This window comes from Anas acuta, chromosome 28 (assembly GCF_963932015.1).
Source record: "Anas acuta chromosome 28, bAnaAcu1.1, whole genome shotgun sequence".
NCBI lineage: Eukaryota > Metazoa > Chordata > Aves > Anseriformes > Anatidae > Anas > Anas acuta.
Genome location: NC_089006.1, coordinates 746,714 through 771,861, shown reverse-complemented (window position 1 = coordinate 771,861; position 25,148 = coordinate 746,714). Strand labels below are relative to the sequence as shown.

The following is a 25,148-nucleotide window of genomic DNA, read 5'->3' as shown; positions in this document are numbered from 1 at the left end:
GAGGACCCCCATGGAGGGCCTGGGATGGGGACCCCAGGGTGCTGGGCTCCAGGGTGACAGCCACCAGGGGGGGGGTCCCGCTGCCCGGGGGGGTGCCGGGGGCCGGTGCCCGGTGCCAGGCGCCTGTCCCCGCAGCTGATGCAGCAGCAGGCGGCCCTGGTGGCCGCGCACTCGGCCTACCTCAGCCCCATGGCCACCATGGCCGTCCAGATGCAGCACATGGGCACCGTCACCCCCAACGGGCTCATCGCCACCCCCTGCCCCCCTCCTCAGGTCGGTGCCGCGGGGGGACGGGGACGGGGACACGGGGCGGGAGGGGGCTGGGGGGGGGCACCGGGGGTGGGGGTGGGGCACTGGGAAATGGGTGGGGGGGCAGCGGAGCAGAGATGGGGACACAAGGGGTGGTGATGGGGAGGTCGGGGGGGCACCAGGGAAGGTGGTGCCAGGGATGGGACGTGGGGGGGTCATGGGGGGACCTTGGGGACATGGACCCCATGTGGGGGGGGACGTGGAGGTGGCACTGGACCCAGAGCCACCGACCTCACGGATATTGGGGCTGGGGAGGGGGGCGCGGAGGGATGGGGCCGCCGGGGGTGGCCGTGCCCCCGGGGTGCGGTGACAAGGGGCAGGGGTGCGAGGTGCCCCCCCCCGGGCCGGGGGGGTGACGGGGGTGTCCCCGCAGGAACCAGCACGCCGCCGGCCATGGCCGCCACCCCGGTGCCCGCCATCGCGGCCCCCGCTGAGCGTCAACGGCTACAGCCCGGTGCCGGCACAGCCCGCGGGGCCGCCCGCCCCCGAGGCCGTCTACGCCGGGGGGGTCCCCCCGTTCCCAGGTGCCCGCTGCCCCCCCCCCCCGCCCACCCCCCCGCTGCCCCCCGCCGCCCCTAACAGCCCCCGCTCTGCCCCCAGCCCAGAGCCCTGCCGCCCCCGGGGACCCCCTGCAGCAAGCCTACGCCGCATGCAGCACTACACAGGTCGGGGGGGCTGGGGGGGGCGCTGGGGGGTACTGGGGGGGTACTGGGTGCACTGGGTGGGCATTGGATGGCGTTAGGTGGGTACTGGGGGACACTGGGAGGGTACTGGGAGGTACTGGAGGGCTGCTGGGGAGCATTGGGGGCATTGCGTGGCACTGGGGGGCACCAGGGGGCATTTAAGAGCCCTGGGTGCAGTTGGGGGGGGTGTGGGGGGGGGTGTATAGATTTAGGGGGGGCACTGTGAGGACACTGTGGGGGGGGAGGCACTGCATTGCTTTGGGGGGGGCACCTGGATGGTTCTGTGGGGGGGAGGGGGAACCACCACCAGGCACTGGGGGGCACTGGGCTGGGGGGGGGGGTGTGGGGGGGGGGACGGCTGACCCCCTGTCGCCCACGCAGCCGCCTACCCCGCAGCCTACGGGCTGGTGAGCCCGGCCTTCGCCCCCCCGGGGCCCCTGCTGGCCCCCCCGCCCCCCCCGCAGCAGAGCAGCGCGCGAAGGTGAGAGCACCCCGGGACCACCCCCCCGGACCCCCCCCTTCAAAGGGCGCTGGGCTCGGGGTGCCCAGTGGGGGGGCGGGGGGGGTTGGGGTCACCCCAAGGGCGGTGGGGGTGGGTTCTGGGGGGGGGCACGGGGGGGCGCAGGGTTCCGGGTGCCCGCTGTGATGCCGCTCCCTCCGCAGGCCCCGAGGGCTGTAACATCTTCATCTACCACCTGCCCCAGGAGTTCGCCGACACCGAGATCCTGCAGATGTTCCTGCCCTTCGGCAACGTCATCTCCGCCAAGGTCTTCGTCGACCGCGGCCACCAACCAGAGCAAGTGCTTCGGTAGGGACGGGGGGCACAGGGACACCGGGGGGGACACCAGGGACATGGGGATACTGGGGTCACTGGGGTCACCAGGAACACGGTGACACCAGGGGCATGGGGGGCATCAGGGACACGGGGACATGGGGACACTGGGGACATTGAGGAGGACATGGGGACACCATAACCGGGGGCTCCCCATGCCAGGGACCTGGGGGACACCTTGGCCTGGTCGCAGTGCTGTGGGGGGCTGTGGGGGGGTCACAGCCTGCCCAGGGCACGGGGTCGTCCCAGCTGCAGCGCTCCCAGGCAGCGCAGACAGGGGACAGGGACAGCACGGGGGGGGGGGGGGGTGCGGGACATCCCTGGGGGAGCCACCGTGGGGCAGGGGCAGCCGCGGCCGCCCTGTCCCCAGCGCCCCCCCTTGCCCCCCCCCCAGGCTTCGTGAGCTTTGACAACCGGCCAGCGCGCAGGCGGCCATCCAGGCCATGAACGGCTTCCAGATCGGGATGAAGCGCCTCAAGGTGCAGCTCAAGCGGCCGAAGAAGGACGCCAACCGGCCCTACTGAGCCGGTGAGCCCCCCCAGGACCCCCCCCCTGCAAACCCCACAGCTCGTTGGGGGTGTGGGGGTCCCACCTGCCCCCCCCCAGCACTGCTTAATGCCCCCCCGCCCATCTCCCCTCTCGCCAGGTCTGGAGGTGCTGGAGCAGCACCCTTGGGTGCCCCCCCCCAGTTGCAGAGCAGCCCCCCCGGGACACCCCAGTGGTGCCCGTGGGGGCTCAGTCCTGCTGGCGGGAGGGGGGGGGGGGGCACACACAGACCCCCCCCACATGCTCAGGAAGGATGGACACCCCCTCCTCCCCCCCCCGGACCAATCTGGACACCCCCAGCACCCCATGTCCCGTCAGCCTGGGGGGGGGATGGGATGGGACCCCCCCTCCCCATCACCCCCGCTGCCCCCCAGGGGGGAACCCCCTGCTTGGAGCTTTTTTCTCACCAAACAGGACCAAAACCAGCTCCAGGTGGGGGGGGCCACCATGGGGTCGGGGCGGGGGGGGGGGGGAACAACACAGGGGCTGGGGCCTGGCACGCCCTCTCCCCCCCCCCTTCTCCCCCCCCCAAGACCCAGGGTGAGTGGGACCCCCCCCCAACACACACACACTGCCACCCCCACCCCCTCCCCGCTCTGCCCCAGCCCCAACCTGCCTCAATCCCCCCCCCACGGGCACTGGGGTCTGCCCCCCCCGGCCTCCCCACCCCCCCCCAACGGCCATGGCCAAGGAGCAGCCGAGCCTGGGACGCGCCAAAACTGCACCAAAAGTCGGGGTCTGGCAAACTGGGGTGCGGCAGCATCAGGATGTGCCGGAACTGGATGTACTGGAATGAACTGGAACAAACTGGGATGTGCCGGAACAAACTGGGATGTGCTGAAACTGCACCAAACGTCAGGATGCAGCAAGACCAGGATGCAGCAGCATCGGGATGCGCAGCAATTGGGATGTACTGGAACAGACTGGGATGTACTGGAACAGACTGGGATGTGCTGGAACAGACTGGGATGCGCCAAAACTGGGCTGTACTGGGACAAACGGGGCTGTGCTGAGACTGGGCTGTGCTGCAATGGGGATATGCCCAGCCTCGCACGCAGGCGCTGCCCCAGGGACTCACCGCAGGCACCGGGAGCTGCGCCCACCGGGAGGGTCCCGGAGCAGCGCGGCCACGGAGCCCCCCGCGGCCACCGGCGTCAAACGGGGACACGGCCAAAACCGCCATGGGGCCAAATTTGGGGCCGATTTGGCCCAAACGGCGGTGCTGCCCGGTGCTGCTGCCTGGTGCTGCTGCCCAGTGCCAGTGCCCCCCTCCCCAGCCAAACCCAGGGGGAGGAGGGGGTGCAGCCATGCCCTGGGTCCCCCCCCCTCCCCGCTGCCCCCCCTGTACATAACTCCGTTGGCCGGGGGCGCGGGGGCGCGGCCGCTCCTCTCTTTGTCTCTGTCCCCCCCTTTTTGGGGGTTTGGTACCTGCTGAGTCGGTTTAGAGGGTGGGGGGTGGGGGGCGCGGGGCCGGTAGCGCGGGGGGCACAGACCCCGGGGAGTTGACGTCTGCGGTGGAGACACCGGCGCTTAACTTATTTGCTATTTATTGCGGTTACTTTGGATAATTTAATTATTTTTTTTCTTTTTTTTTTTTCCTCCTTTTATTTTTTCTGTCTAAATAAAAGTTACAAAAAAAAACAAAAACAAAAAAAATCCCTGACCCTCGATGGCTCTGAAGCGTCCCTGCCCGGGGAGGGGTTGGGAGGGACCCCGGGGATTTGGGGTTAGGTTCCCCCCCCCCCCCCCCCAGCCCCCTCCCAGCCCCGCGCCTGCCGCGGTGAAGGAAATGGCCACGGTTCCCAGCAGCTTCATCAATAAATCAATTTATTTAAAAGAATATGTTACAATTAATTACACTAAGTGACTTTACCAAACAACCGGAGTGGTTAGCGCTAGAGAACGAGGAACGAAACACCGGGAGCAGACCGGGAGGGGGGGAGGCTTTTTTTTTATTTTTTAAATTCCTCCTTTTTGCAGTTTTTTTATTTTTTTTATTGTCGTTTATTTCCTTCACATTTCTGAATCACGAATAAAAAATACAAGATACCGCAGTGAAAACACCGTTAGAGTTCTCTCGAATAAATTAAAGAGGATGTGTGCGTGGCAGCGGGGGGGGGGGGCAGCCGGGGGCGCGCTGGGCGGGGGGGGACCGAGCCCCCCGATTATTGCTGAGCCCGGGGGGGGGGGACCCGGCTCTGCGCGATTAAAGCCGCGGCGCTTCCTGACCTACTTAGCCGGGCACGGAGCGGCGCTTTCGGTTTCCTTAAGGAAAAAAGAAAAAAAAAAAAAAAAAAAAACAACAAAAACCCCAAACGCAGCGACCTGAAACGCACCAAGCGCTGTGTGCGGCGCGGAGCCTGGGCCAACGGGCTGGGAGCTCCAGGCCCCCCCTCCCCTTGAAATTAAGGACTGAAAATGGTGGCAAATCCCCCAATTCGCACAATTTGAGTGCCCGGGACTGGCCCGCGGGGCGCCCGAGGACAGCGGCCGAGAAATCCCATTAGCGCGGCGAGCGCTAATTAATTCCCCGCGTGCGGCCTCGCTGCTGCTCTCGTGCCACTGCCCCGCCACGGGGACCTCAGGACCAGGAGGGGTCCCCGAGAATGCGGGGCCCGAGGCTGCCACGCTCACCCCGGGGGGCTCCTGCTCTGGGGGGGCCCAGGGGTGATGGCGAGCGGCCTCCGCAGGGAACCTCCGGTGGGGGAAAAGCGAAGTCAGAAGCTTGTAAACGTGCCGAGGTCCTTGTGCCAGGAGAGGTATTTCCCTGTAACGTTGCTGTGTTTTGACTTTTTTTTTTCCTTTTTCTGTTTTTTTTTTTTTCTCTAAAGTTAGTTTTTAAAAAAACAACACAATGAATTGGGGGGGGAGATGCGTGTAAAAACGCAAGCTTAAAAAAGGTACTGCCACTGGTATGAAACCTTAAAAGAAATATATATATGTATATACGTGCACGGCCTTTGTATATATAGCTTTGCAGTTTTTTTTCTCTTTTTTCTTTTTTTTTTACATACATACATATATCTGCCTGAACAGTGCAAATGGACGATGTCTCAGTTTCCAGTTGTATAAAACAGGAGCCCAGTCCGCCTCCTGGCATCGGCCCTGGGTGGAAAGGAGCAGACAGACCCCGGGGCGAGCTCGCGCCGGCCGCCACCGCCTTCCCCTTGCCGCCGCCGAGCCTGCCCCTTCTCCTCGCTGCTTAATTCCATAAACATGAAGTTCACAAATGGTATTATTATTAATAATATTTAGTTTAAGGGCTTTAATACAATAACAGAATTTGTAAGTGTTAATTTTGGGTGTGGGGGGGAGGGGGTTACGTTCTTCCGTGCCCAGGGGCTAAGTGGCCGCGTCCCTCTGCTGTGACCTGACCATCTGAAAGATGTTCTGCAAGAGAAGAGAAAGGAGAGGTCAGGGGCAGCCCCGCAGGACGGCTCCTGGCCCCCACGGTCCCACCCGGCACAGCCCAGGGGCTCCCCGGCCTCCTCCTCCTCTTCCTCCTCTTCCTCCGCTGGCTGCAGGGAGCTGCCCGGCCCCACCGCGGTGCAGCCGCTGAGCAGGGGGCTGGGGGAGCTCCCCGGTGCCAGCCCCACTGGCAGGGCAAGGTTTCAGTTTCTGCCTCAAATTCAAGGCTGGGGGCAGGCGCCGTGCAGGAGGACGCTTGGAGCCCTGGGGGGATGAGCTGAGGGTTGGGGTGCACCGGGTCCCATGGGTGCTGGTGGTCGCTGCTGTGGGTGGCACGGCTCCGTGCGGTGTGGGGTGTGCCAGGGAGCCCTGGGCACGGCTCCGCTCCAGCACCACCGAGCCCCCCGGGAGCTCGAGCAGAGGAAAGGAGGGCAGGAAGGAGGCCAGGAGCAGCCCCGGGGACCGGACGGATCCCCCCAGCTCTCTCCTGGCTCCACGAGCAGCCCTCCCTCCAGAAAAGGGCCAGAGGCTGCACGTAACCCAAATTCTGCCTGCATGACTCCGCGCGTTCCCTGGAGCTGACCCGAGCCCAGCAGCTCTCAGCAGCTTCCCTGCCGCAGGAGGAGGACGGAGGACAGAGAATTTCCCCCATGGCTCTGCCCCAGGGCACCAGCTCCCTCCCGTGCCCAAGCCACTCGCACCCAACGCACCCCACTGCCCCCCGCCTTACCCTCGGCCCATCCCGCGGTGGGGCCAAGGGTGTCCCTTAAGGGCTTGGCGTAGAAAATAGGGCCACAAGGGCTGGGCAGCTCACAGAGCACCAAACACATCCATGAAGTATCTGCCAAGTTCCATCAATCTTTTTATTTTACACGAGGGAACGAAAATCACCCGGTGACCGGTCAGCAAGGCTCCTGATCTGGAATTAGCCCCCCCCAGCTCGTGCTGCTCCCATCAGAGCAGTGAGGGCAGCGGCTGGGCTTTGGGGTGCCGGGGGCAGCGGTGCCCCGCGGTGCTCCCCACGCCAGGAGCTGCAGCCAAAGGGTTCCCGGTACAGCAAGCGAGATCATGCAGACGCGAACGAATCCAACAGGACAAAAACCTCTCCCCCCCGGCAGGGAAGTCCCAGGGTGCTCAGAAGTGAGGAGCCGCTGATGGAAGAGAGAAGGAAGAGAATGCCCCCGGTCCCCGTTCACCGAGGCCCCAGGAAGAGACGTCAGGGGCTGCGGGAGGGCGCGGTGCCGCGCGCGGGCAGGAAGCGGCACCAGGCCCGGCACAGCCCGCAGCCGGCTCCCGCGGCCGCCCGGCTCCGTGCCACCAACTCGCTGCCACAACTCCTGCGGGGAGCTCAGCACCCGGGGGGGGAGTTCCAGGCAGCCCCCCCCAGCCGAGCCTGGCTCTTTCTTTCCTGCGGTGTCTCCGGGTTTTGCGGGCAGGGCACCGGCTTTGAAAGGGCAACGCAGGAACGCAGTCGCGTGCGCGAAGCCTTCACCCCGCTCTTCCTCAAGTGCGCCGGGTGCCCGGGGATCAGTGGGGTTACCCCCGCGGGACGTTATCGCGCAGGATCTGCCCGGCAGAGGAAGCATCACAGGGGCGGGAGGCTCCCACACCCCCGCCAGCCCGCGCCGCTCCTTCCTGAGCGGTGACACATCCTGCACCCTCAGCTACAGCTTTCTGCTCAGTCAGAAGGGGCTCTCGCCCCTTTGATGTCCCAACGCTTTCTAGCCAGCACCACGTAACTCCTGCCCACGAGGTGCACCTACGGGAACCGCTGGGGTTAACAGCTTTCTGCCTCACCGAACGCAACCGCGCTTCGGTTCTTTCGAGCTCAGTAACCTGCAGCTATTTCGGACGCCCGAGCGCGGAGCTAAAATGTGGGGTGGGAGCACGGCAAAGCGAGGGGTCCGCAGCCACCGCCGGCGCTCCGAGTCCCCGCAGTGTAAGCTGCGAGCAGAGGCTTGCAGGGAGGCACCCGCAGAGGCCGCGGCTCCTGGCACGCGCCACTCCACGAGCGCATCAGAGCAGCGGGTGCCTCCCCGCAGGGCCCCTCCGTGTGAGGTGCTGGGCTAAGAGCCTACGCGAGGATATCCTAGGGGCGGGCAGGGAAGGCTCCCGGATGCTTCTCGGCGCATCTTGAGGCAATCGGAAGCGTTTAGCTTTGAATCCTGGCCAGCTGGAATGCGAAAGCGGCTGGGCAGAGGGCGGCAGCGGGAGAGGTGCGTTCGCGAGGCTACGACAGAAGCGGTTTCGCTCCTCACTAGGAAAGCAGCGCTGGGAACGGCACGGTCAGGCCCTAAGGGTCCTCACTCCATCGCAGAAGAACAAGAGAAAAAAACACACACCACTAGCCCGCGGCTTCCAGGATAAAGTCTCTGGTCCTTTACAAGGCGAGCGGAGCCGCAGCGTTTGTCCCCGTGCAGCTGCGCCCGTCCCCTCTCCTCCGGGGAGGCGAAGGGAGCCGCCGCTCGCGGCCGGAGCGTCGCATCCCGCGGCATCCGGAGACCGGCGGCGTCCAGGAGAGGGGCCACAAACGTTCCTAACGTCAGCAAAGAGGCCTCGGGGCACAAAGCCACCTCTATCCCATCAAAAGCAGCAGTGGGGGGGTTAGTCTGCGGGTTCCCTCCGAGGAGAAGCCACTAGGAAAGGGCACTGTTCTACGCTAACGGGAGCTGGAGCAGAGGAGCAGGAGACACAAGGTCCGCAGCACAGCAGCCAGGCTGGCTCACAGAGCACAGATGCTGTTTGTTTTCAGCCCAATTACCTTGCTGCACATATTGTCTTTACTGCAGTTCTTGTTATCCTTGTCTGTTGCTTCCTCCTCCACCTTTACAAGGGAAAAAAATAAAAAGGGTATAAATAAAAAAGCAGAGCCGGAGGGGACGGGAGGAGACTGAGCAGCTGCTGCTGCCGGAGCGGCTGGAAGAGCGTCGGGAAGGATCCGGGGCGCTGAGGGCGACGCTGTGGCCTCGGCAGGGAAGGAACGGGCCGGCCACGCGTGCCTGGCTCCCTGCCCACATGGCCCCACGCCAGCCCCACCGGCACAGGGAGCTGCGGAGGAGCTCGGGACGAGGCTGCCCCCTCGGGAAGCTTCTGCTCCACGATCCAAAGCGGCAGCCACGAAGGCTTTGTTCCTCGAGGGGCAGAGAGGTCACCCCGGCAGGGACGCGGAGCCCAGAGCCCAGTTCCTCGGCTCTGCACGCGGTGCTGAGCGCCGCCTGCTCCCCGTGCAAAGCCTGGGACTCCTCGTCCCGGCCTGCCCGCAGGTCTGTGGCCCCTCGTGAGAGCGCCTGCTCCAACCTCAGGCTGAGCCACGCCACTTTCCATGTTCACTACAAAACCCCACTGGCCTCGCGCTCCTCCGTCCACTGCTGCATCCCTGGGGCCGCACGGCTGCTGCGGGCTGTGCCTGACCCTGCGCTCCCCGTGTGCCTGCAGCGTCCCGCGCCCAGCACAGTGCCAGCACTGAGCCCTGGCCACATCACGACGAGCACCAGCAGCCCTGCCCCGTGCCCAGCAGGTCGGAAACTTCCCCGTGGAGAAGGGAATCGTCCCCGCCCAGGAGCCTCCACGCCGGGCAGATCGTCCTGGATCCCTGTCAGACTCGCCGCGTTTAAGCTCTGATCAGATCAAGGGCAAGGAGAGGCCCCAGCCTCCAGCGGCCGCTTCTCTCTGCTCCCAAAAGGGAGGGCGGCCTCCCCGGGACAGCAGGAGCCGGGGCACACGCGGCGGTGGTGCAGCAGCCACAGACGAGGTGCTTCCAGTCCCAGCCCCCCTGCCAGCACGGAGCCGTCCCTGGGACCCGCCGGTGACACCTCTCAACGGCTTCAGCGGGAGGAGGCCGAGCAGCCCCCTCAGGCTGGGACTCAAAATAAACCCTAACACCGCCCTGCTCCCCAGAATCTTTCTGCCAGAGGCTCTCGCAACCCCTCCTGAGTCATTCCGCAGCCCCGTAACCCCGCTGCAGGACGGACGCTTTGCCCCCTGCACTCGGCAGCAGGCACCAGGGAGTGACCGGGAACCAAGCAGCTCCCGGAGCTCCTTGCTTGGACACAACACGCAGCGCCCCGCACCCACAGAGCCCGAGACCCCCCCATGCTCCCAGCAGAGTCCCCCCGCTCCTCCCCGCACAATCCTTCCTGCTCGGGCTGTGGGTCGGAGCCAGGCAGAATCACTTGCAGTAAAAAGCTGCTGAAAGAGGCGAAGCCGTTGCCCTGCAGCAGCAGGCCCTTACCTCCTTCCTCCACTTGAGCTCGCAGAAAACCCGTTCGAAGCACTCGTGCATGTAGTTGAACTGCAGAGAGAAAGCGGGCGCGTGTCAGGCGGCGGCGCAGCACCCAGCGCCCTGCCCGTGCTGCCGGCTCCTCCTGGCGGCCGCCTGCCTCCCCAACGCCTCCCGCTCCGAGCTGGGTGCTCCCCTCCAGCTCCCTGCGGATCCCAGAGGGAGGAACAAGCGGGATGCAACTCCTCTTTCCCCGTCTGTGAGTAACGGGGGCACACTTACGTAGGGGGTGAAGATTTTAACCCATCGGGGTTTCTTCTCTCCGCGTGCGTACTCGAAACAAAACGCCATCCCCTCCTCGTCCGTGTCCCACCGCTGCATTTCGTCCCATTCGAACGCTATGACCTGGTTCTGAGGGGAGATAAAACCCCGTGAGCCCCGAGCCAGCAGCCCCCAGGCACGGGGGGGTTTAAGGCAGATCAGAAAAAGCCAAGCCACGCACAGAGGGGGTGAGGGCAGGGAGTGACACCCCGTGCTGCCCGCCAGCAGCAGTCCCAAGCCCCAGAGCCCTGGGCAAGCTGCTCCCCCTTCCTATGAAGCCGAGGCGGGTACCGGGACCCCGGGCAGAGCCCTGCTGTGCCCCTCACCTCCAGCTGGCCCTCCTCGGTGCAGGCGTGGAGTTTAAAGTGCTTGATGCTGATGGCCGTGATGACATGTCCCTTCCGCCGGGAGTCACAGGAGCAGTGGGGGAAGATGATCTCGTTGTAACCCTCGCACGTCCGCAGCATGTTCAGGTACTGCAGGGGGAAAGCGACAGCGTTGGACGGGGATCCAGCTGGGGCGCAGAGCTGGGGAAAGAGCAGCCCCAGGCTCCCCAGGAGTTATTTACAAGTCAGATTCTGCTTCTTGATCTTCGAGCCAAGCTCGCGTCTGGCGGCTGAGCTCGGGGCACCCCCCTGCTCCCCCACATCTACGCTGGGCAGGCTCAGCGAGTCGCACCGAGCCCCCAGGCGCTCGCTGGGCAAAGCGATAAGAGGCAGAAAATCGGTCGGGCAGACAGACAGCGAGATCTGACACGGGATTTGCAACCTGGGGAGACTTCTGCCAGGCAAAAAAGACACCAAGAGACGGGGGCAGGGGACACAGCGAGCAGAGCAGTGCCCGTGCCTCTCGGCCAGCCCAGTGCCACCGCTTGAGGCGGTTTGAGGCAGAAGACGACCTTTGCCTCTCCATTACTGGGAACAGCTGCTCCCAAAGGGCTGGGGGTGGAGGACTGCTACACGGCACGTTAAGCACCTCACCTCTCAGCACTGGCAGTAACACGCCAGGTTTATCGCTGCCTTGTTTGGAGCCCAGTCAATTCGTGGCCGTGCCAAGGACGAGCAGCTGATGGAGCTCGCCGGGCACGCGGGGTGGTTTTGTTTCGGGCAGCAGCAGACCCGTGGGCATGGCCCAGCCCCACGCCTGGCACTGCTGCACGCCTGCAACCCTGCCGAGGCCTCTGTGCCAAACCGACGCTCCCACAGCTCTGCGGGGTTATTGCTTTCCAAGGAAAGATGTTTTTCAAGGCTGCAGCTATCTCCTTCCCAGACTCAGCACTGCACAGCACTTGCCGGAGGAAGCGACCAGGACAGGTAGGACAACTCACCATGACCATCTTCCTCTGCTCACACAGCTTCTGTAACTGGTAGGACTTCTCCTCTGCTTTGATGTAGCCTTTCTTGACATCATCGACAGCCTGAAACAGAAAAAGGGAAAGAACACCCAGGAGGTCAGGCCCCAGGATCTCCTCGCAGTGCTTTGCCTGCCCCAGCTGGCCCTGTGCCACCCCAGCTCGCAGCCCCGCAGTCCATCGTGCACCCAGCGAGGGCCGGGCTCGGCGACTCCAGCCCCGAGCCTCTGCCTGCCTCGGGCAGCACGCAGATGCCTGGGTCTAGGAGGAGTCTGAGAGAAAATTCCCCAGATGGATCTGCAAATGCTGGTACTTGGAATCCTGCCTCTGCCTTCGGGCATTGTCCGGTACAACCCTTCCTCCGCAGACACACGCAGCCGCCTCCAGCAGAGCAGCACAGGCTTTGTTTTCACCCTCCGTGCTGCTGGAGGGCAGTGCTGCCATGCAAAGGCTGCTTCACTCTTCGGCAGTGAGCAGGTACACAGCGCTGCCTTTAGCTGCACAGCCTCACACTGCTCAGCCAGGACCCCTGCCCTCGCACCAAGCAGCTCGTGAAGCTGCCAGCCAGTCTGGGGCATCGCTGAGCTTGCTAACAGCTCTTTTCTCAGTTTGTGTCAGAGGCTGGTACTTGTCAGTTGGAAGTGTTGGGACAGCGTTTTTGGTGGCTGAGACAGAGCAGGATTTAGCTCACTGAGCTGTGCAGGTGTCTACCTCTGAGCTGCTCATCCTAGACCGGCTGTACACAGTCAGAGCACAGCTCCTCTCAGGCTCACTTCACCCCAGAGCAGCTGCATGGAAGGGGTTGAGTGAAAGCACAGACAGGAACGTTCCCTTTCCTCAGGGGGGGCAGGGAGAAGCCCCCAGCTGGTCACAGACCATGTGCAGAGCTGAGGAACACGGAACCTGCCCTGGCAGGCAGCCTGCAGCTCTGATGGTGCCGTGGCCACCAGCTCACCGCAGAGCTGCCGACTCACCCAGCCACCAGCCCGTGTTCCTCAAAGCTGCCTGAGCAGCGCCAGCCCTCGAGCTCCTGCTCTGCTGCCAGGACACCAAGGCACAGCGGCGTCTGGAGTGGTTCTGGGAGCCAGGCACTTGGCTACCAGCAGGCACTGGCTCACCTCCAGCAAGAAATCGCAGCTCCTGCCCAAGGAGCTCGCGGGCACCTACCTGATGGAAGAAGTAGGTGACTGCCAAGTCATTGTCGTTGAGAAGAACCTCCTCCTCTGTAGTGAAAAGCCATTTCCGGATGGTCAGGCATGTTCCCGGCACTGCCGAGGTGTAGTTCTGCACGTAGAGTTTGTGGGGGAATTCGTTGGGCGCCAGCTTGCGCACTGCAAGAAGCACAGGACACCGAGGTGAGCTGGGCTCTACCTGCTTCTGCAGTGCTGGACCCCAGGGGTCCCTCGCAGTGGGCCCTGGCACACAAACAGGAATGAATTCCCTGGAGATCCAACTCCTCCCGGCTGATGGGGGAGGACACGGGTGCTGCCCCGCTGCCACCCATGCGGCCGGGCAGGGCATGAGCTGAGGACAACCCCACGGAGTGTGGTCCCCAGGAGCCATCACAGCAGCCCGATGTCACCCTCTGCTGAGCACGGGGAGGATCACCCTGCCCAAGGTCACAGAATCACAAATGTCTTGGGTTGGGAGGGACCTGCTGGAGCTCAAGAAGAGTTTGGACAACACTCTGAGACGTGCTTTGATTGCCTGTTAGAGCCGGGCTGGCTCCAGCAGGTCCCTGTCCCTCTGGTGCTGGGGCCCCAGAGCTGAGCACAAGGCTGCAGGCAGGGTCTCAGGGAGCAGAGCAGGGGGCACGACCCCCTCACACTGCTCCAGGGCACTGCGATGCGTGGCGCTGCCCCCACACTGCGACTTGCTGCTCAAGGCCATCTCCAGCTCCCCACGGGAGCGTTCTGGGCTTGTTTCCATTTCCCTGCAGCTTCCTCAGAAGGGCCCCTCCGCATCACGGCGCCACCAGTGCTGCCCGCGCTGCCCCTGCCGATGCTCACTGCGTTCAGAGCTGCTGCTGCTTCCCTTCACTGTGATGGATGGGAAGGGGAGCTCGGCACGTCTCCTTCATCAGGTAGGGTACGGTCACTGTCTCCCTGCAGCCGGAGCTAACAGCTCCCAGGGAAATTAAATGGAGCGCATCCAGACAGGAATAAATGGGGATGCTCACGGCGAGCGTCCGGAACACACAGGCCGTAAAGGTTAACTGGAGATTTTCCTGTTCTGAGCGCTGCTCAGAGCAACGGGGCACCACCAGCACCAGCCAGGGCCTGGCAGCCTGAACGCCCCCCATGGGACTGTGCCTGCATGCAGCAGCCTCCCACCTCCTGCTCCAGGCTCCCTGCACGGCCCAGGTCAGCACCCGAGTACAACCCCAGCTTGTCTTCCGAGCTGGGTTGCTTCAGGAGGGCTTTAGGAAGGCAGAAGTTGTCCCTGCCACTTGGCCAGAATTTTCAAGTGTGAGGAGCAGTCCCAGAGATCTCCCCCAGTTCCCTCTGCAGCCCCCCTGCTCCCCACCGAGACGCTTTTGGTGCCCCCTCTCCAGGCAGCCACGTTTCAGTGCTGCCGGCCACTCTCTCTGCTGGCTGGGCCCTTTGAACTGCAGTAAAACACTTCTCAGTTAACAAGAAGCTCGTCTCCTTGAACTGTTTAAGGGCTGGAAAGTCAAGCAGCAGCAGAAAAAGCCATCAAACTTTGAGGGCTCCTCATTATCAGAATCCGCTGCACCTGCCCGATTCCTCCCAGGGGCTCCTGACTTTGTGAGCACAGATAAGGCCCAAACGAGTGCCACCAGGCTCTGCACCGCCGAGCTCCCTCCTCGGCTGCCTGTGGGCACCAAAGGGATGAAAGGACTTACCAAAGGAGTGATTGATCACTTCGAACAAGGCGAAGTAGTTTGCGGTAATACTGTCCATTCCAACTTTAGCAGCCACGGCCTAGAGCAACCAGAGGGGAAAATGGAGTGAGCATAGCAGGAGCCAGCACCCGGCAGTCCCCGTGCAGGGCATGGCCAGCGCCGTGCAGGTTATTCCAAGTATTCATTAACCCGAGGCGTTAGTCATCAAGGAAAGCCTGAATGTTATTCTTCCCGCAGAATCAGAGCTTTTCTTTAGCGAGGGCCCAGACTCGCGTGCTTTTGCCTTCCTGCAAACCGCAGACTGCAACTGCCCCACTGCTGACAATTAGGTCATCTGCTCCTCCGACGCCTCTGCTTTCAGTTCCTGATGGAGGAGCACACCTCCCCGAGGAGCCAGCTCCAACACCACCTCAGCCCTGCGTGCTAATACCACAGCCACATCCCACAGACCTCGGCGGAGGCGATGTGAACTCCAGCAGGTCGCGTCCCAAGTGCCTGAAGGCACCACGACTCTGCCAAAGGCACCACGAGTCTGCCAAAGGCCCCACGAGTCTCCTCCAGCAGCAGGATTCTGCTGCGCAAGGCAGGAGCTGCTGCGGTCCTGCTCTTTTGCAACCCTTCAGCTCCTCGCTTGCAGCAGCACTTTGAGTTCCCCTTTTAACTAGTCTGCCCCCACCGCCTTATTCCCCCTCCTTCATCGACAACTTCCATTTCTCTCCAGCAGTGCTGGCTGAAGTCAGTTGTTCTTCACCTTCCGCTCCAAGCACTGGGCCTTCAGGCCGCCTGCAGACCTGGAACCTGCCCAGGCCATTCCCCAGGGGTCACTCCCTTCACGCCCAGCTCGCTGTCCTGCCACGCAGCCACAGGGACGCGTGCCGGACGCAGACAGCTCTTGGATCCAGCTCCTCCTCTGCAGCCACAACACCCGATCTGCCTGGTGCTTCGAGCCATCCGCCAGCTTTCAGATACTATCAGTGGAAATTAATTCAGCAATGACTCCGTCCTTGCAGCCACGACTGCCAAAGAAAATGCTGCTTCAGCACGGCACGAGGTTGAAGCTCGCCAGCATTCCTGCCCTCTGCGAAGCAGCACTAGTGCCTACCTGCACTCGAGAGGAGCCGAGAACCCAGCGGGCACCTCTGGGCCTTGGTTCATGCCTGAATCATGTTAACCTTCCAGTCAGGGGAAAAAAACAAACCAGAACACAACAAAAAGTAGCTCACCTGGTACACCTGATCTGTAGTGCTGTTCTTTTTGACTCTGACTGTCACTGTTGTTATATCTGGTAGTGCTACCCTGAGCTCCACGTCTGAGACACCATTGTAATTCTAGAGAAAGGCAAAAAGAAGGCAGAAATCAGCCAGAAATCATCAGAGTCCAACAGACGTGGCCACAGGATCTGGGAATCGCCGCTCCCAGCTGCAGCCCAGAGCTGGGCCCAGGGTCCCACGCGTGCCCCCGCTCGCTGCCACGAGCTGAGCCCTGAGCTCGACTTTACTGAGCTCCAGGAGCGCAGTGGGGGGAATTCCTGAGCTCCACGGACCAGGCCTGGTGCTGGCTGACTAACATGGTCACTCGTGCACTCTCACGTCTAGCAGCCAGCTCCCCTGCAAGCCTCAGGAATCTGCTTCCAGGCTGCGTGGGGGAATTCTGAAAGGAGGAAGAGGTGAGCTCTGCTTCGAGGCAGGACGCCAAGCAAACTGCTCCGGACCATGCCGGGGAGGATTTTCCAGTCGTGGCTTTGTCAGTGAGGAGCGAGAGAAAGCTTTGAGCCAGAGCAACTGAATTCACCACGGAAAAGTTGGGAAAAGAGCAATGGCCAGAGGGCAAACAGTGGCTCTGCTGCTGCGGGCAACCCAAACCTGGGCAGAAGCAAGTCAGACGAGCTGGTATTTAAAGTGCCTGCTGCCTTTCTGCCCAGCAGCTGCCGAACACCAGCAGCTCACACACACAACTCCCAGGGCTGACACCAGCAGCAGGAACCAGCAGGCAGCCTGCTGCGGGGCCAGGGAGGCCCAGGGCAGGCAGCGAGGCCTCGCACCCGGTTCTGGTCCTCCAAGAGCGGCCTCGGAGCCGTTCCCAGCTGCTGCTACAAGGAGAGGCTTCCCAAGAGCAACAGCAGGCTGGCAGCAAACCACAGCCTTGGTTTTCTGCTCTGGTGTTCAATTTGCCCAGCTGAGGCTTTGTTGGGGAGCATCCTCGTGCTCTGACCCAGTCTCCCCACGCCTCCGTACCAGGGCAGGCCGAGTTCCAGCGCTGTGCCCGCGTGCCTACCTCGTCCGACTCCGACAGGAACTCCTGCATGATGTCGCTCTCGCCGATGACGCGTATCGAGCACACTGCGGGACAGAGAGCAGGGGTCACTGCCTTGTCCCGGGGCTGGCAGAGGCTGCAGGGTAACAGCACCCGCCTGTCCCGCAGCCTGCAGGAAACTGGGGAGGCACCGGGAGCCCGGCAAAGCCTCCTGACACAAGTGCTTTGCAGGCTGCACCAGGGCTGCTGGCACGGGGGCTAATACGCCCCGAATCCCCCCCGACAGCAAGCGACAAGTGTGCAGCGGCGCTGAGGAACTCACTGCTGAGATAATCCCCGGGGGGAAACCCAGGCTGCGGGCACGCGGCCAACAGGAGGCTCTGACTGCACTGGGAAGTGGGCAAGGATTTCATTAATGCGTTATTCCAGAGGGAACGAAGCTGTTTGGGGACTCGGGCCAGGCTCAGTAAATAACCTGGGACAAAACTGTACCAGGCTGCACCCCCGTGCATGCAGCCTGCCGTTTCCTCCAGCCGGGATGAAGGCGAAGGAGCAGGGCTGGGACAGCAGCGGGGTGGGGGAACCTGCCCCGGGCCACACCGGCGGGGCTGAGGGGTTTCATGCCTGGGTATGGGCAAGCCTGAGCTCAGCACTGCGGGCCCCAAACCCAGCCCAGCCACATTGTGAGCTTCTTTCCCTGGCTGACAAACGAATGCCTGTGCAGCTCGAGCTTCCAGGTCTCCAGGGAAGGACGGGCCCCGAGGACTCGCTGCCTGCTGGCGAGGAGGGCGGCGTGCGGCCGCACGGCTGCCCGGGCGCTGCGCCCAGCCCCGCACCTTTCTCCAGGTACTCCTCCAGCCCTCGCCGCCGGGTATCCAGCTGCTGCTCCGACAGGGAGAACGGCCACTTCCCCGGCAGCCGCGGGAAGGTGAAGTTGGCGAATTCCCGTTTCAGGTTCTGGTGCAGGATGGCAAACTCGCGGTACCGCTTGGAGCAGAGCTGGCGGCCCGCCATGTACACGTTGTACACCTGCAGGGAGCAGAGCAGGGGCTGGCTGGGGCGCGGAAAGCTTTCCGAGAGCAATCAGGCACAGCGCTGCCTCCCCGGAGCCACGGGTAGCACGGAGCAGCCCCCAGCAGCCCCCTCCTGTCCCCGGGGAGCGCGGCCCCGCCGCCACTCACCACGAACTTCTCGCCGTTCTGCTCCACGTGCTTGTAGGTGGGGATGGAGATGGGCACCGCCTGCTTTTCCGTGTAGTCGTAGAACGACTGCCCCAAGGAGTCATCGCTGGGGTCGAGGTTATCGGCCTCGTGGGGAGGCACCGACAGCACCGTCAGGATCAGCTCCTTCTCCCCGGCGCGGATCAGGTCCACCACTTGTTTGTGGGTCGCTCCCTCAACGTTCACCCCGTTCCTGCGAGAGAGGGCAGAAAAGCCATAAGCAAGGCAGGGGGGACGGCAGAGCTTTCAAACCACGCCGGGAGCAGCCCAGAAACCCATCCCGTAACTGCTTCCCTCAAAAATCCACCAGCTGCAGGTGACTGACACCTCCACGGCTTCAGCTCTTTTCCCACAATGGGTTACACAAGCTAAAGAGGAGCAAAAAAAACCCCAACCCACTTAGTTTGTGTTAAAATTCTGCAAGTTCTGCTCCAGTGGCAGTGGGTTTTGCAGCTCAGCTCCGCCTGCACAGCAGCAGGAGGGCGAGCGCTGCTCTGGGCTGAGCTGCTCCAACTTCTGCTGGCGATCTCTCGGGGTGGTGGTTACGGAGTTGTTTGGTGGCTTCGGGCACAGGTAAAGCACCGCACGGCACGTTCGCACCCAGAACGTGAGCCTTCTCCTCTCAGCTCAAGGGAAGCACACGAGGTGACCACAGAATTGAGGAACAACACCACTGAGTGCGTAACTCTTGCTGCTCTGCTAGGGCAAAGGCCAGCTGCTACCCTCGGCAGCCCCAAAACACAATTTCCAAAAATCTGCGCTGAAGCTTCCAGATGAACAAGAATGAGAACGCAGGCTTGGGCACTTGGAGGGCGAGGGTAAGAGGCTTCAGAGGCTGCTCCCAGCTGCCGAGACGAGCACCCGCGAGCCCACGGGCGCGCTGCCAGGGGAGATGAGATCTCTCCAGTTCCTCCTCGACAGGCCCGGGAGCGCTGCCGCAACGAGTGCGGGCTTCCAGCTCCTGCACTGCTCCAGCCTGACTGCAAGAGCTCGTCCAGCGATGCCCCGAGGCCCACAGAAGCCCCGGGACACCTCGGAGCGTTCCTGCCCTTCCTGCTCGCCCCGAAGCCGCCGGCAGTGACCCGCTGCCCGGCTCTCGCTTGGCCCGGAGATGGCAAGCTCGGAGAGACACCGCTCTGAAACCCAGCCCGAGGTCCAGAGAGAGCTGCAAGGCTCTCTTCCAAATCTGGAAAAGGACGGGGCTGCTTTTCTTTCTGATAAGGGCTAAATGTAGTAGCGAGCCTCCAGAAAGTTGCGGTGTCTCCGTACGGAGCTTGGCACCCGAACCATCCCCTGCAGAAACAGCCCCAGGCGGGGCGCTGCCCTCGGGAGGCAGCCGCAGCACCTGTGGGTGACCAGGGCTCACATCCCCCCCCGAGCCCACCTGCCCAGGGCTCCAACATGTGCCAACAGCCCCCCCCAAGCCCCCATCCTCATTTACACCAGGGAGGGGCTCGGCCGGGACGCTCAGCACAGCCCCTGCCCCGCGCTGCTGCCCAGAGCTCCAGAGGGACGCTGAAAGGCGCCCGCGCCTCCCCGGCCGTGTGGCCTCCCCACGAAGCCACCCTGCGAGCCAGCGAGCCGCCCCAGCTCGCCTCAAATCAAGTGTGAGATTTAATTTCAAGCCCTAGCACTGGAAGGAAAGAGAACAGCTCTCCCTGCTCCGCATCGATCGCTTTTATTGAGCTTTTACTTACGAGAATTGCCCCGGAAAGACCCGACCTCAGCTTCCAGGCCTGGGGGAGAGAACCCAGGCTCAGCACCAGGCTCAAAGAGCCCCTGGCAGCGGCTGTGAGGCACAGAGCGCCCACACTGTGCCAGGCGTTGGACAGACCCGGACATCGGCTGCAGCCACCAGCAGCCAGGGCGGCGGTGTCACAGCAGGTCACACCGTGTGATGCAGACACGCTGGGGGACGGAGCAGAGCGGTGTCTGCTCACCTTAATGGGCTGAAAAGCCCCAAAAGAACCGGGTTTGGGAAGGGCAAGGCCAGGGAGTGAGCGGCTGCAGGCTGGCTCAGCACCCAGCCACGTGAGTGCCCAGCAAGGGCAGAAGCGCCGAGATGGATGCGGTGATGTTGTGGGTCCCCTCCGGCTCAGGACACTGTGTGACCCCGGGATATTCCCTGTGAGACCCTCGGGATTGTCCCTGGCACACACCAGACCTCGAGGACGAGGCGCGTTTGCCAGCGCTGCGCTCCCCCACGCACCGGCACCGAGGAGCAGGCGCCTCAGAGCCAGGAGCAGGTTTCACTTCTCCCATTTGCACACTGAATGACTCATTTTCTGTGAAGACTTCTTAAAATTTCCCAACTGCCTGTCAAGAGAAGACAAGGAAATTTGCTGCAGAAAGCCTGCAAGACGCTTCCCTGAGATTAAGGCCGCAGCCTGCCTTTGTGCCTTGCTGAGCCCAAACCACGCAGCCAACAAACCACCCGAGGAAGGCTCAAGTCCCCTCCGAGGCAGGAGCCTCGCCCTCCTGCGTGAACATTTCCAAGGAGAGACGGGCGCTTCGGCATCCCAACCCCTCTCCCTTCTGAGGCCGTTCTGCCAGCTCAGGCTTTGTCACGGCTGAGGCTCCCCTGCAGGACGCCCCCAGGACCGTCCATGCCCAGCAGCTCCCCCATGGTTCCAGCTCCAGCTCGGATCGTGTCTTTCCCCCCAGAGGGGATGAGAAACAGCCTCGAGTGCTCCAAGCCTCGGCCCCGATGAGCAAGGAGCAGGGCAGGCAGGTGAAGCCTCCCGTAAGCCCCCAGGGCACGTCCTGCCGGGGTGCTCGGCAGAGGCCACGCAGCATTTCCCCATCCCCAACCTTCCTCAAACGGCTGCGAAATCCAGAGCCAGCATTCGTGCAAACAGATCAAAAAAAACCAGGCAGAAACCATGAAGTGCAGCTCCCGTGACCTCCCCTGTGCCTCCGACAGAGGCTGGGCTCGTTACCATCTCCACAGCCGCCTCTCCTGACATTTTAAGGAAGTTTTCAGGTCCCTGGGCACATTTCCACGCTCTGCTCTGGCAAACAGCACAGCTGCCGTTTGCCGGCTCCAATTACGAGAGCACCAACTCCTCGTAAATGAACACCTGAAACACCCTGAAAGAAGACAAGGCACGTGAGTGTTTCAGCAGGTTAAAAGCTAAATATTACTCACAGGAAAACAAATATTGGCTTCACAGGTAGTCCTGCTGAAAAAGGACAAACATTTTGGACACTTCGGCAGCCAGACGTGCACCAAGCCCTTGGGAGGTGCAGTTGCCAGCAGCCAGCTTCCAGCCCGCCCAGCACCAGCTCCGAACACACGGCCTGGGTCGAGGCCTCCTCGGTTTCTCCTTCCTGGATCCAGCACGAGAGCAGCTCACGGCGAGCCCCAGGGCCAGCATGGAGCGGAGCTGGACGTTCCTGTGTCCCCACAACAAAGCAGCGACCTTTTGCCCTCCCCTTGCTTCTCCTGGGGGGAACTCACGCTGCTGACGACAGCTCGAGCGCATGACAGTGGTGCTGGTTTCCCAGCCAAGCCCCGAGCAGCCCCGCAGGGCTTGCTGCTGCTGCTGACATTTGGGACAGGACCCTTAGAGTCTGCCCAGAACTGCTGGGACCAGTGACCAAGGAGGGGACACAACGCATGGGGAAGGCACCGCAGGACGCCAGGGCCTGCAGCAGCCGTCCCTGCAGGGCAGCCGCTGCCACCCGACCACCACCGGGTCCTTATCTCGGGTCCTTATCTCACACGCTTGCTGCAGAGGCTTCCAGCAACCGCAGCGGGGAAACGAGCTCTGTGTGGCCGTTCTGGCACATCGCTCACCGCTCGGCCGAGGCACCCCACTGCCCCTTCCACGAGGGGATTTGCTGGGGACGCGCCCTGTGTGTGAGCAGCAGAACGCTGCCAACAAGCAGCAGCCGCCTTTTTAGGGTCAATCTGTGCTTCCCCACGGCACAGTCATCTCCGGGGCAATCCACGGGGTTAGACTTTGGACCACGAGGAGATAAAGAGTCTGAGTCCGGAGGGATGGAGCCGGTCACCGGGAGGAGCGCTAAGGAAGCGCCCTCACGCAGAGCCCCGCGGTGTGGGGAGCGGCCCCAGGGGTGGATCTCACCCCTTGGGAGAGTCCTTGGGCTGGTGACGTGCCTGAGGGACAGGTGGGAAAGCAGGGAGCCCATCAGCAGGACGCCCAAACCCCATGGAGAGGAGCTGGCAGGGCCCTGCTGCTGATCACGCTGCTCCTGGGGCTGCCAGGCAAGGAGGACGGGGCCTGGCTCTGGCCACACGTGGGTCAGGGATCTGAGAATCTCAGTCCCTCCTTCGTTACCTGCTCAATTATGGCCCTTCGTTACCTGCTCAATTATGGCCAGCGAGCTCCCCTGCAAGCATTAACACCAGTGCGATTTTCCCTCCGTCGAGATTAGCGACGATTGTCATTCAGGGCGATAATCAAGAGCTCAATTAGCTCTCATTGTCTGTCTCCAATGCCCTCAACACCCACAAACACACACGGAGCTAAGGAGATTACAGAGCACACCAGAGTTATGTTGCAAAACCAGCCTCCGACACCAGCTCTGAGCTACGCGCCAGGCACGGGGCGCGATACAGCGACGGACGGCAGGAGATGGCAGGAGAGGGCTGCAATGAGTGCAGAAACCCAAAGCCCTTGGGACAATGCCCAAAACCTCCACGGGTCACGGATGAGGGCTGGGAGCACCTCGCCGTGCTTCCCCCTGGGGGAAACCAGGCTCAGGCGAAGCTGCAGCTGCGGGGCTGGGGCCCGGTGAGGAGCCAAACGCTGCCCACCGAGCCCCGGCCATGGAGCTCTCATAGCTCCAGCTCCAGCTCCAGCTCCCTCCACCTGAGCCCATTTGTTTGCCCCCCCCCCCCCACCCCGTGAACACCGCTCAGTGCCCAGACGAGAGCAGGACACACGGACAGCTCCGGGACACAGCTCCTGGGAACGCCACCCCCGGCAGCGCGCTGGGTGCCGCTGTGTGAAGGAAGGAAAAGCAGCGCGATGCTGCGAGGCCGTGGTATTGTTTCTGACTCCAGCTCACAGCCCTGCTCGGATTTATTCGCAGGAGCTGGGTTTTGTCAGATCCAGGAGGGTCAACGCCTGCGAAATGGGACCGGTGCCGCCCGGGACCTGTAGGGCTGGCGCACGCAGCCGGGTTAACGACCCTGACAGAGCCAAAACCATCCCACGGCGCTACGAGGAGCCACGCGGGTGGATTAGGAAGCGGCTTCCCCCCGGAGAGGGGCAGGGAGGAAATCCCCGCTCCTGCGGCCGCTGCTCCCTGCCCGAGCTCTCCGGACGCCGCAGGCTGGGAGCGAACCTCGGCCACTGCCTCAGCTCCTGCACCGCTGCCGAGGCTCAGAGCAAAGCTCAGGCCGAGCCTCCCCCCTGCCCAAATCCTGACCTCGAGCTGGAAGCTGAGCCCCAAAGCCAGGACCGAGCCCCGGCTCCTCAGCACCCCCCTCCTGGCCCCCACAGTGCAGGATTTCAGCTGGGCTCCTTGCCACACTCACAAACATTCCCCTGGGTCAATAAATTCTGCTCCCCAGCAGGTGCCCCAGGTGCAGAACTCACCCCCGGACACCTCTGCGAGGGAAATCAAAGCCAGGAGCGTTTGGGTCCCACGGGAGAGCGCCCGAGGCCAGCACCGTGCCCACAGCAGGGCCCGGCCGGGGAGTTTGGGCTCTGTGGGGCCAGGCACCGCCGCTGCAGCCCAAAGGACCGGCAGGCAGGCAATCCCGCTGCTGTAAATCCCTGTAATTAATTTAGTAATTGGACTTCCCCAGCACAGCCCGACCTACAGCCGCGCAGGGACCGGGGGCACGCGGAGCCAGCCCAAGGAACCGCAGGGCCACAGGGGGAGAAACCCGGACGGGCCGGGGCGCACCTGATGCCAGCCCCCAAATTTGGGGTGTTTGGGGGAAAAGGAGCGGTGCCACCAGGCTGAGGCGTTCCCATGAGCAGTGTCAGTCCCGGACAGCCAGGACCCTGAGAGCCCAGCCTGCAGCCAGCCCCAGCCCCAGCCCCAGCCCCCTGCCGGGTCCCACAGGGCCTCATCCTGCCCCCAGGCGCTCTGTGCCCCCCCCAATCCACCACAGCGCTCCCCCCTTGCTCCCCATCGCTGTCCCTTCCCCAGCTCTCCCCCAGGACGCAGCCCCCTGCCCCCCCCTTCACACCCCCCCTACCCCCCCCAGGCTCTGTCCCGCTCTCCTCCAGGTTCCTCCCCACGCAGCCGTGACCCCACGGGGGGGGAGAATTTGGGATGGGGGCTCCCATGGATGTTTCCTCCTAAGGGGTCCCACCACAAAGCCCCCCAGGTTTGCATGTTTATGGGGCCGCCGGTCTTCACCGAGCCGAGGGTCCGGGACCCTGCCCCGAGCCGCCCCCCCCGCAGAGCGGCTCCTTGGGGAACCTGCGACCCCCACCCCCTCCGCACACCCCCTCTGAGACCCCCAAACCCTCACCTTCCGAGGAGGGGGGGGCCGCGCCCCTGCCCCCCGCGGGGGTCTCCTAACGGACCGGGGGACGGGAGAGGCTGGAGGCGCCCCCCCAGCGAGGGGAGGGTGGGGGGCAGCCCCCCAACCCCCCCCAATAACCCCCCCAATAGCCCCCCCCGTGAGGGGCGGCCAGAGCCCGGCTCCGTGAGGCGACTCCGTGCCGGGGGGGGGGACCCGGAGCCCCCCGCAGCCCCCTGAACGCCCCCCCCCGGTCTCCACTGAGGGCCCCGGCCCCGGCGCAGCCCCCGGCTCCCCCCCCAGCCCCCCCCCCCGTACTCACACCTCCAGGATGCGGTCGCCCTTGCGGACCCCGGCGCGGTCGGCGGCCCCCCCGCCCAGCACGGCGCTGACGTGCTGCAGCGGCGCGTACAGCTCGCCGTTGATGCTCCGCAGCTGGCCGCCCTCGCTCACTTGGCCGCGCACGTTGAAGCCGTAGCCGGACTCGGACTTGACGATGCGCACCACCCGCGGCCCCCCCGGCCCCCCCGGCGCCCCCTCGCCGCCGCCGTTGCGCTGCGGCCCCGCCGCCGAGCGCGGCAGCCCCTCGCCCTCCTCGTCCGCCATCTTGGCGAGCAGCGCCCGGCCGGCCCGTCACGCGCCCCCGGCCGCGCCGGCCACCGTAGGGAGCCGCCCCCCGCTTGGGGAAA

At 63.7% G+C, this 25,148-nt stretch overlaps 2 protein-coding genes across 3 annotated transcripts; one reads left to right on the top strand and one right to left on the bottom strand.

The window, feature by feature from the left end:
- The first annotated feature begins 6 nt into the window (after window positions 1–6).
- On the top strand, window positions 7–4,116 carry CELF3 (CUGBP Elav-like family member 3). The gene is given in 10 exon segments (XM_068663116.1): window positions 7–277; window positions 683–735; window positions 737–833; window positions 910–954; window positions 957–974; window positions 1,374–1,470; window positions 1,654–1,774; window positions 1,776–1,800; window positions 2,219–2,233; window positions 2,236–4,116. Coding segments are annotated over 10 exon segments (723 nt in total). The 5' UTR covers window positions 7–138; the 3' UTR covers window positions 2,349–4,116.
- A 64-nt stretch (window positions 4,117–4,180) lies between these two features.
- On the bottom strand, window positions 4,181–25,092 carry SNX27 (sorting nexin 27). Of its 2 annotated transcripts, XM_068663110.1 has the most exons (13): window positions 24,782–25,092; window positions 17,970–18,201; window positions 17,625–17,817; window positions 16,810–16,874; window positions 15,759–15,863; window positions 14,536–14,614; window positions 12,837–13,000; window positions 11,646–11,735; window positions 10,645–10,794; window positions 10,280–10,408; window positions 10,010–10,069; window positions 8,540–8,602; window positions 4,181–5,760 (listed from the first exon to the last, which is right to left on the bottom strand). In XM_068663110.1, the coding sequence occupies exons 1-13, from the start codon at window positions 25,063–25,065 to the stop codon at window positions 5,713–5,715; spliced, it is 1,662 nt and encodes a 553-aa protein (XP_068519211.1). In that variant the 5' UTR covers window positions 25,066–25,092; the 3' UTR covers window positions 4,181–5,712. The 2 variants fall into 2 exon arrangements, with proteins under 2 accessions (XP_068519211.1, XP_068519212.1); XM_068663111.1 differs by lacking the exon at window positions 8,540–8,602 and having other exon boundaries at window positions 24,782–25,091.
- Between the last annotated feature and the right edge of the window lie 56 nt (window positions 25,093–25,148).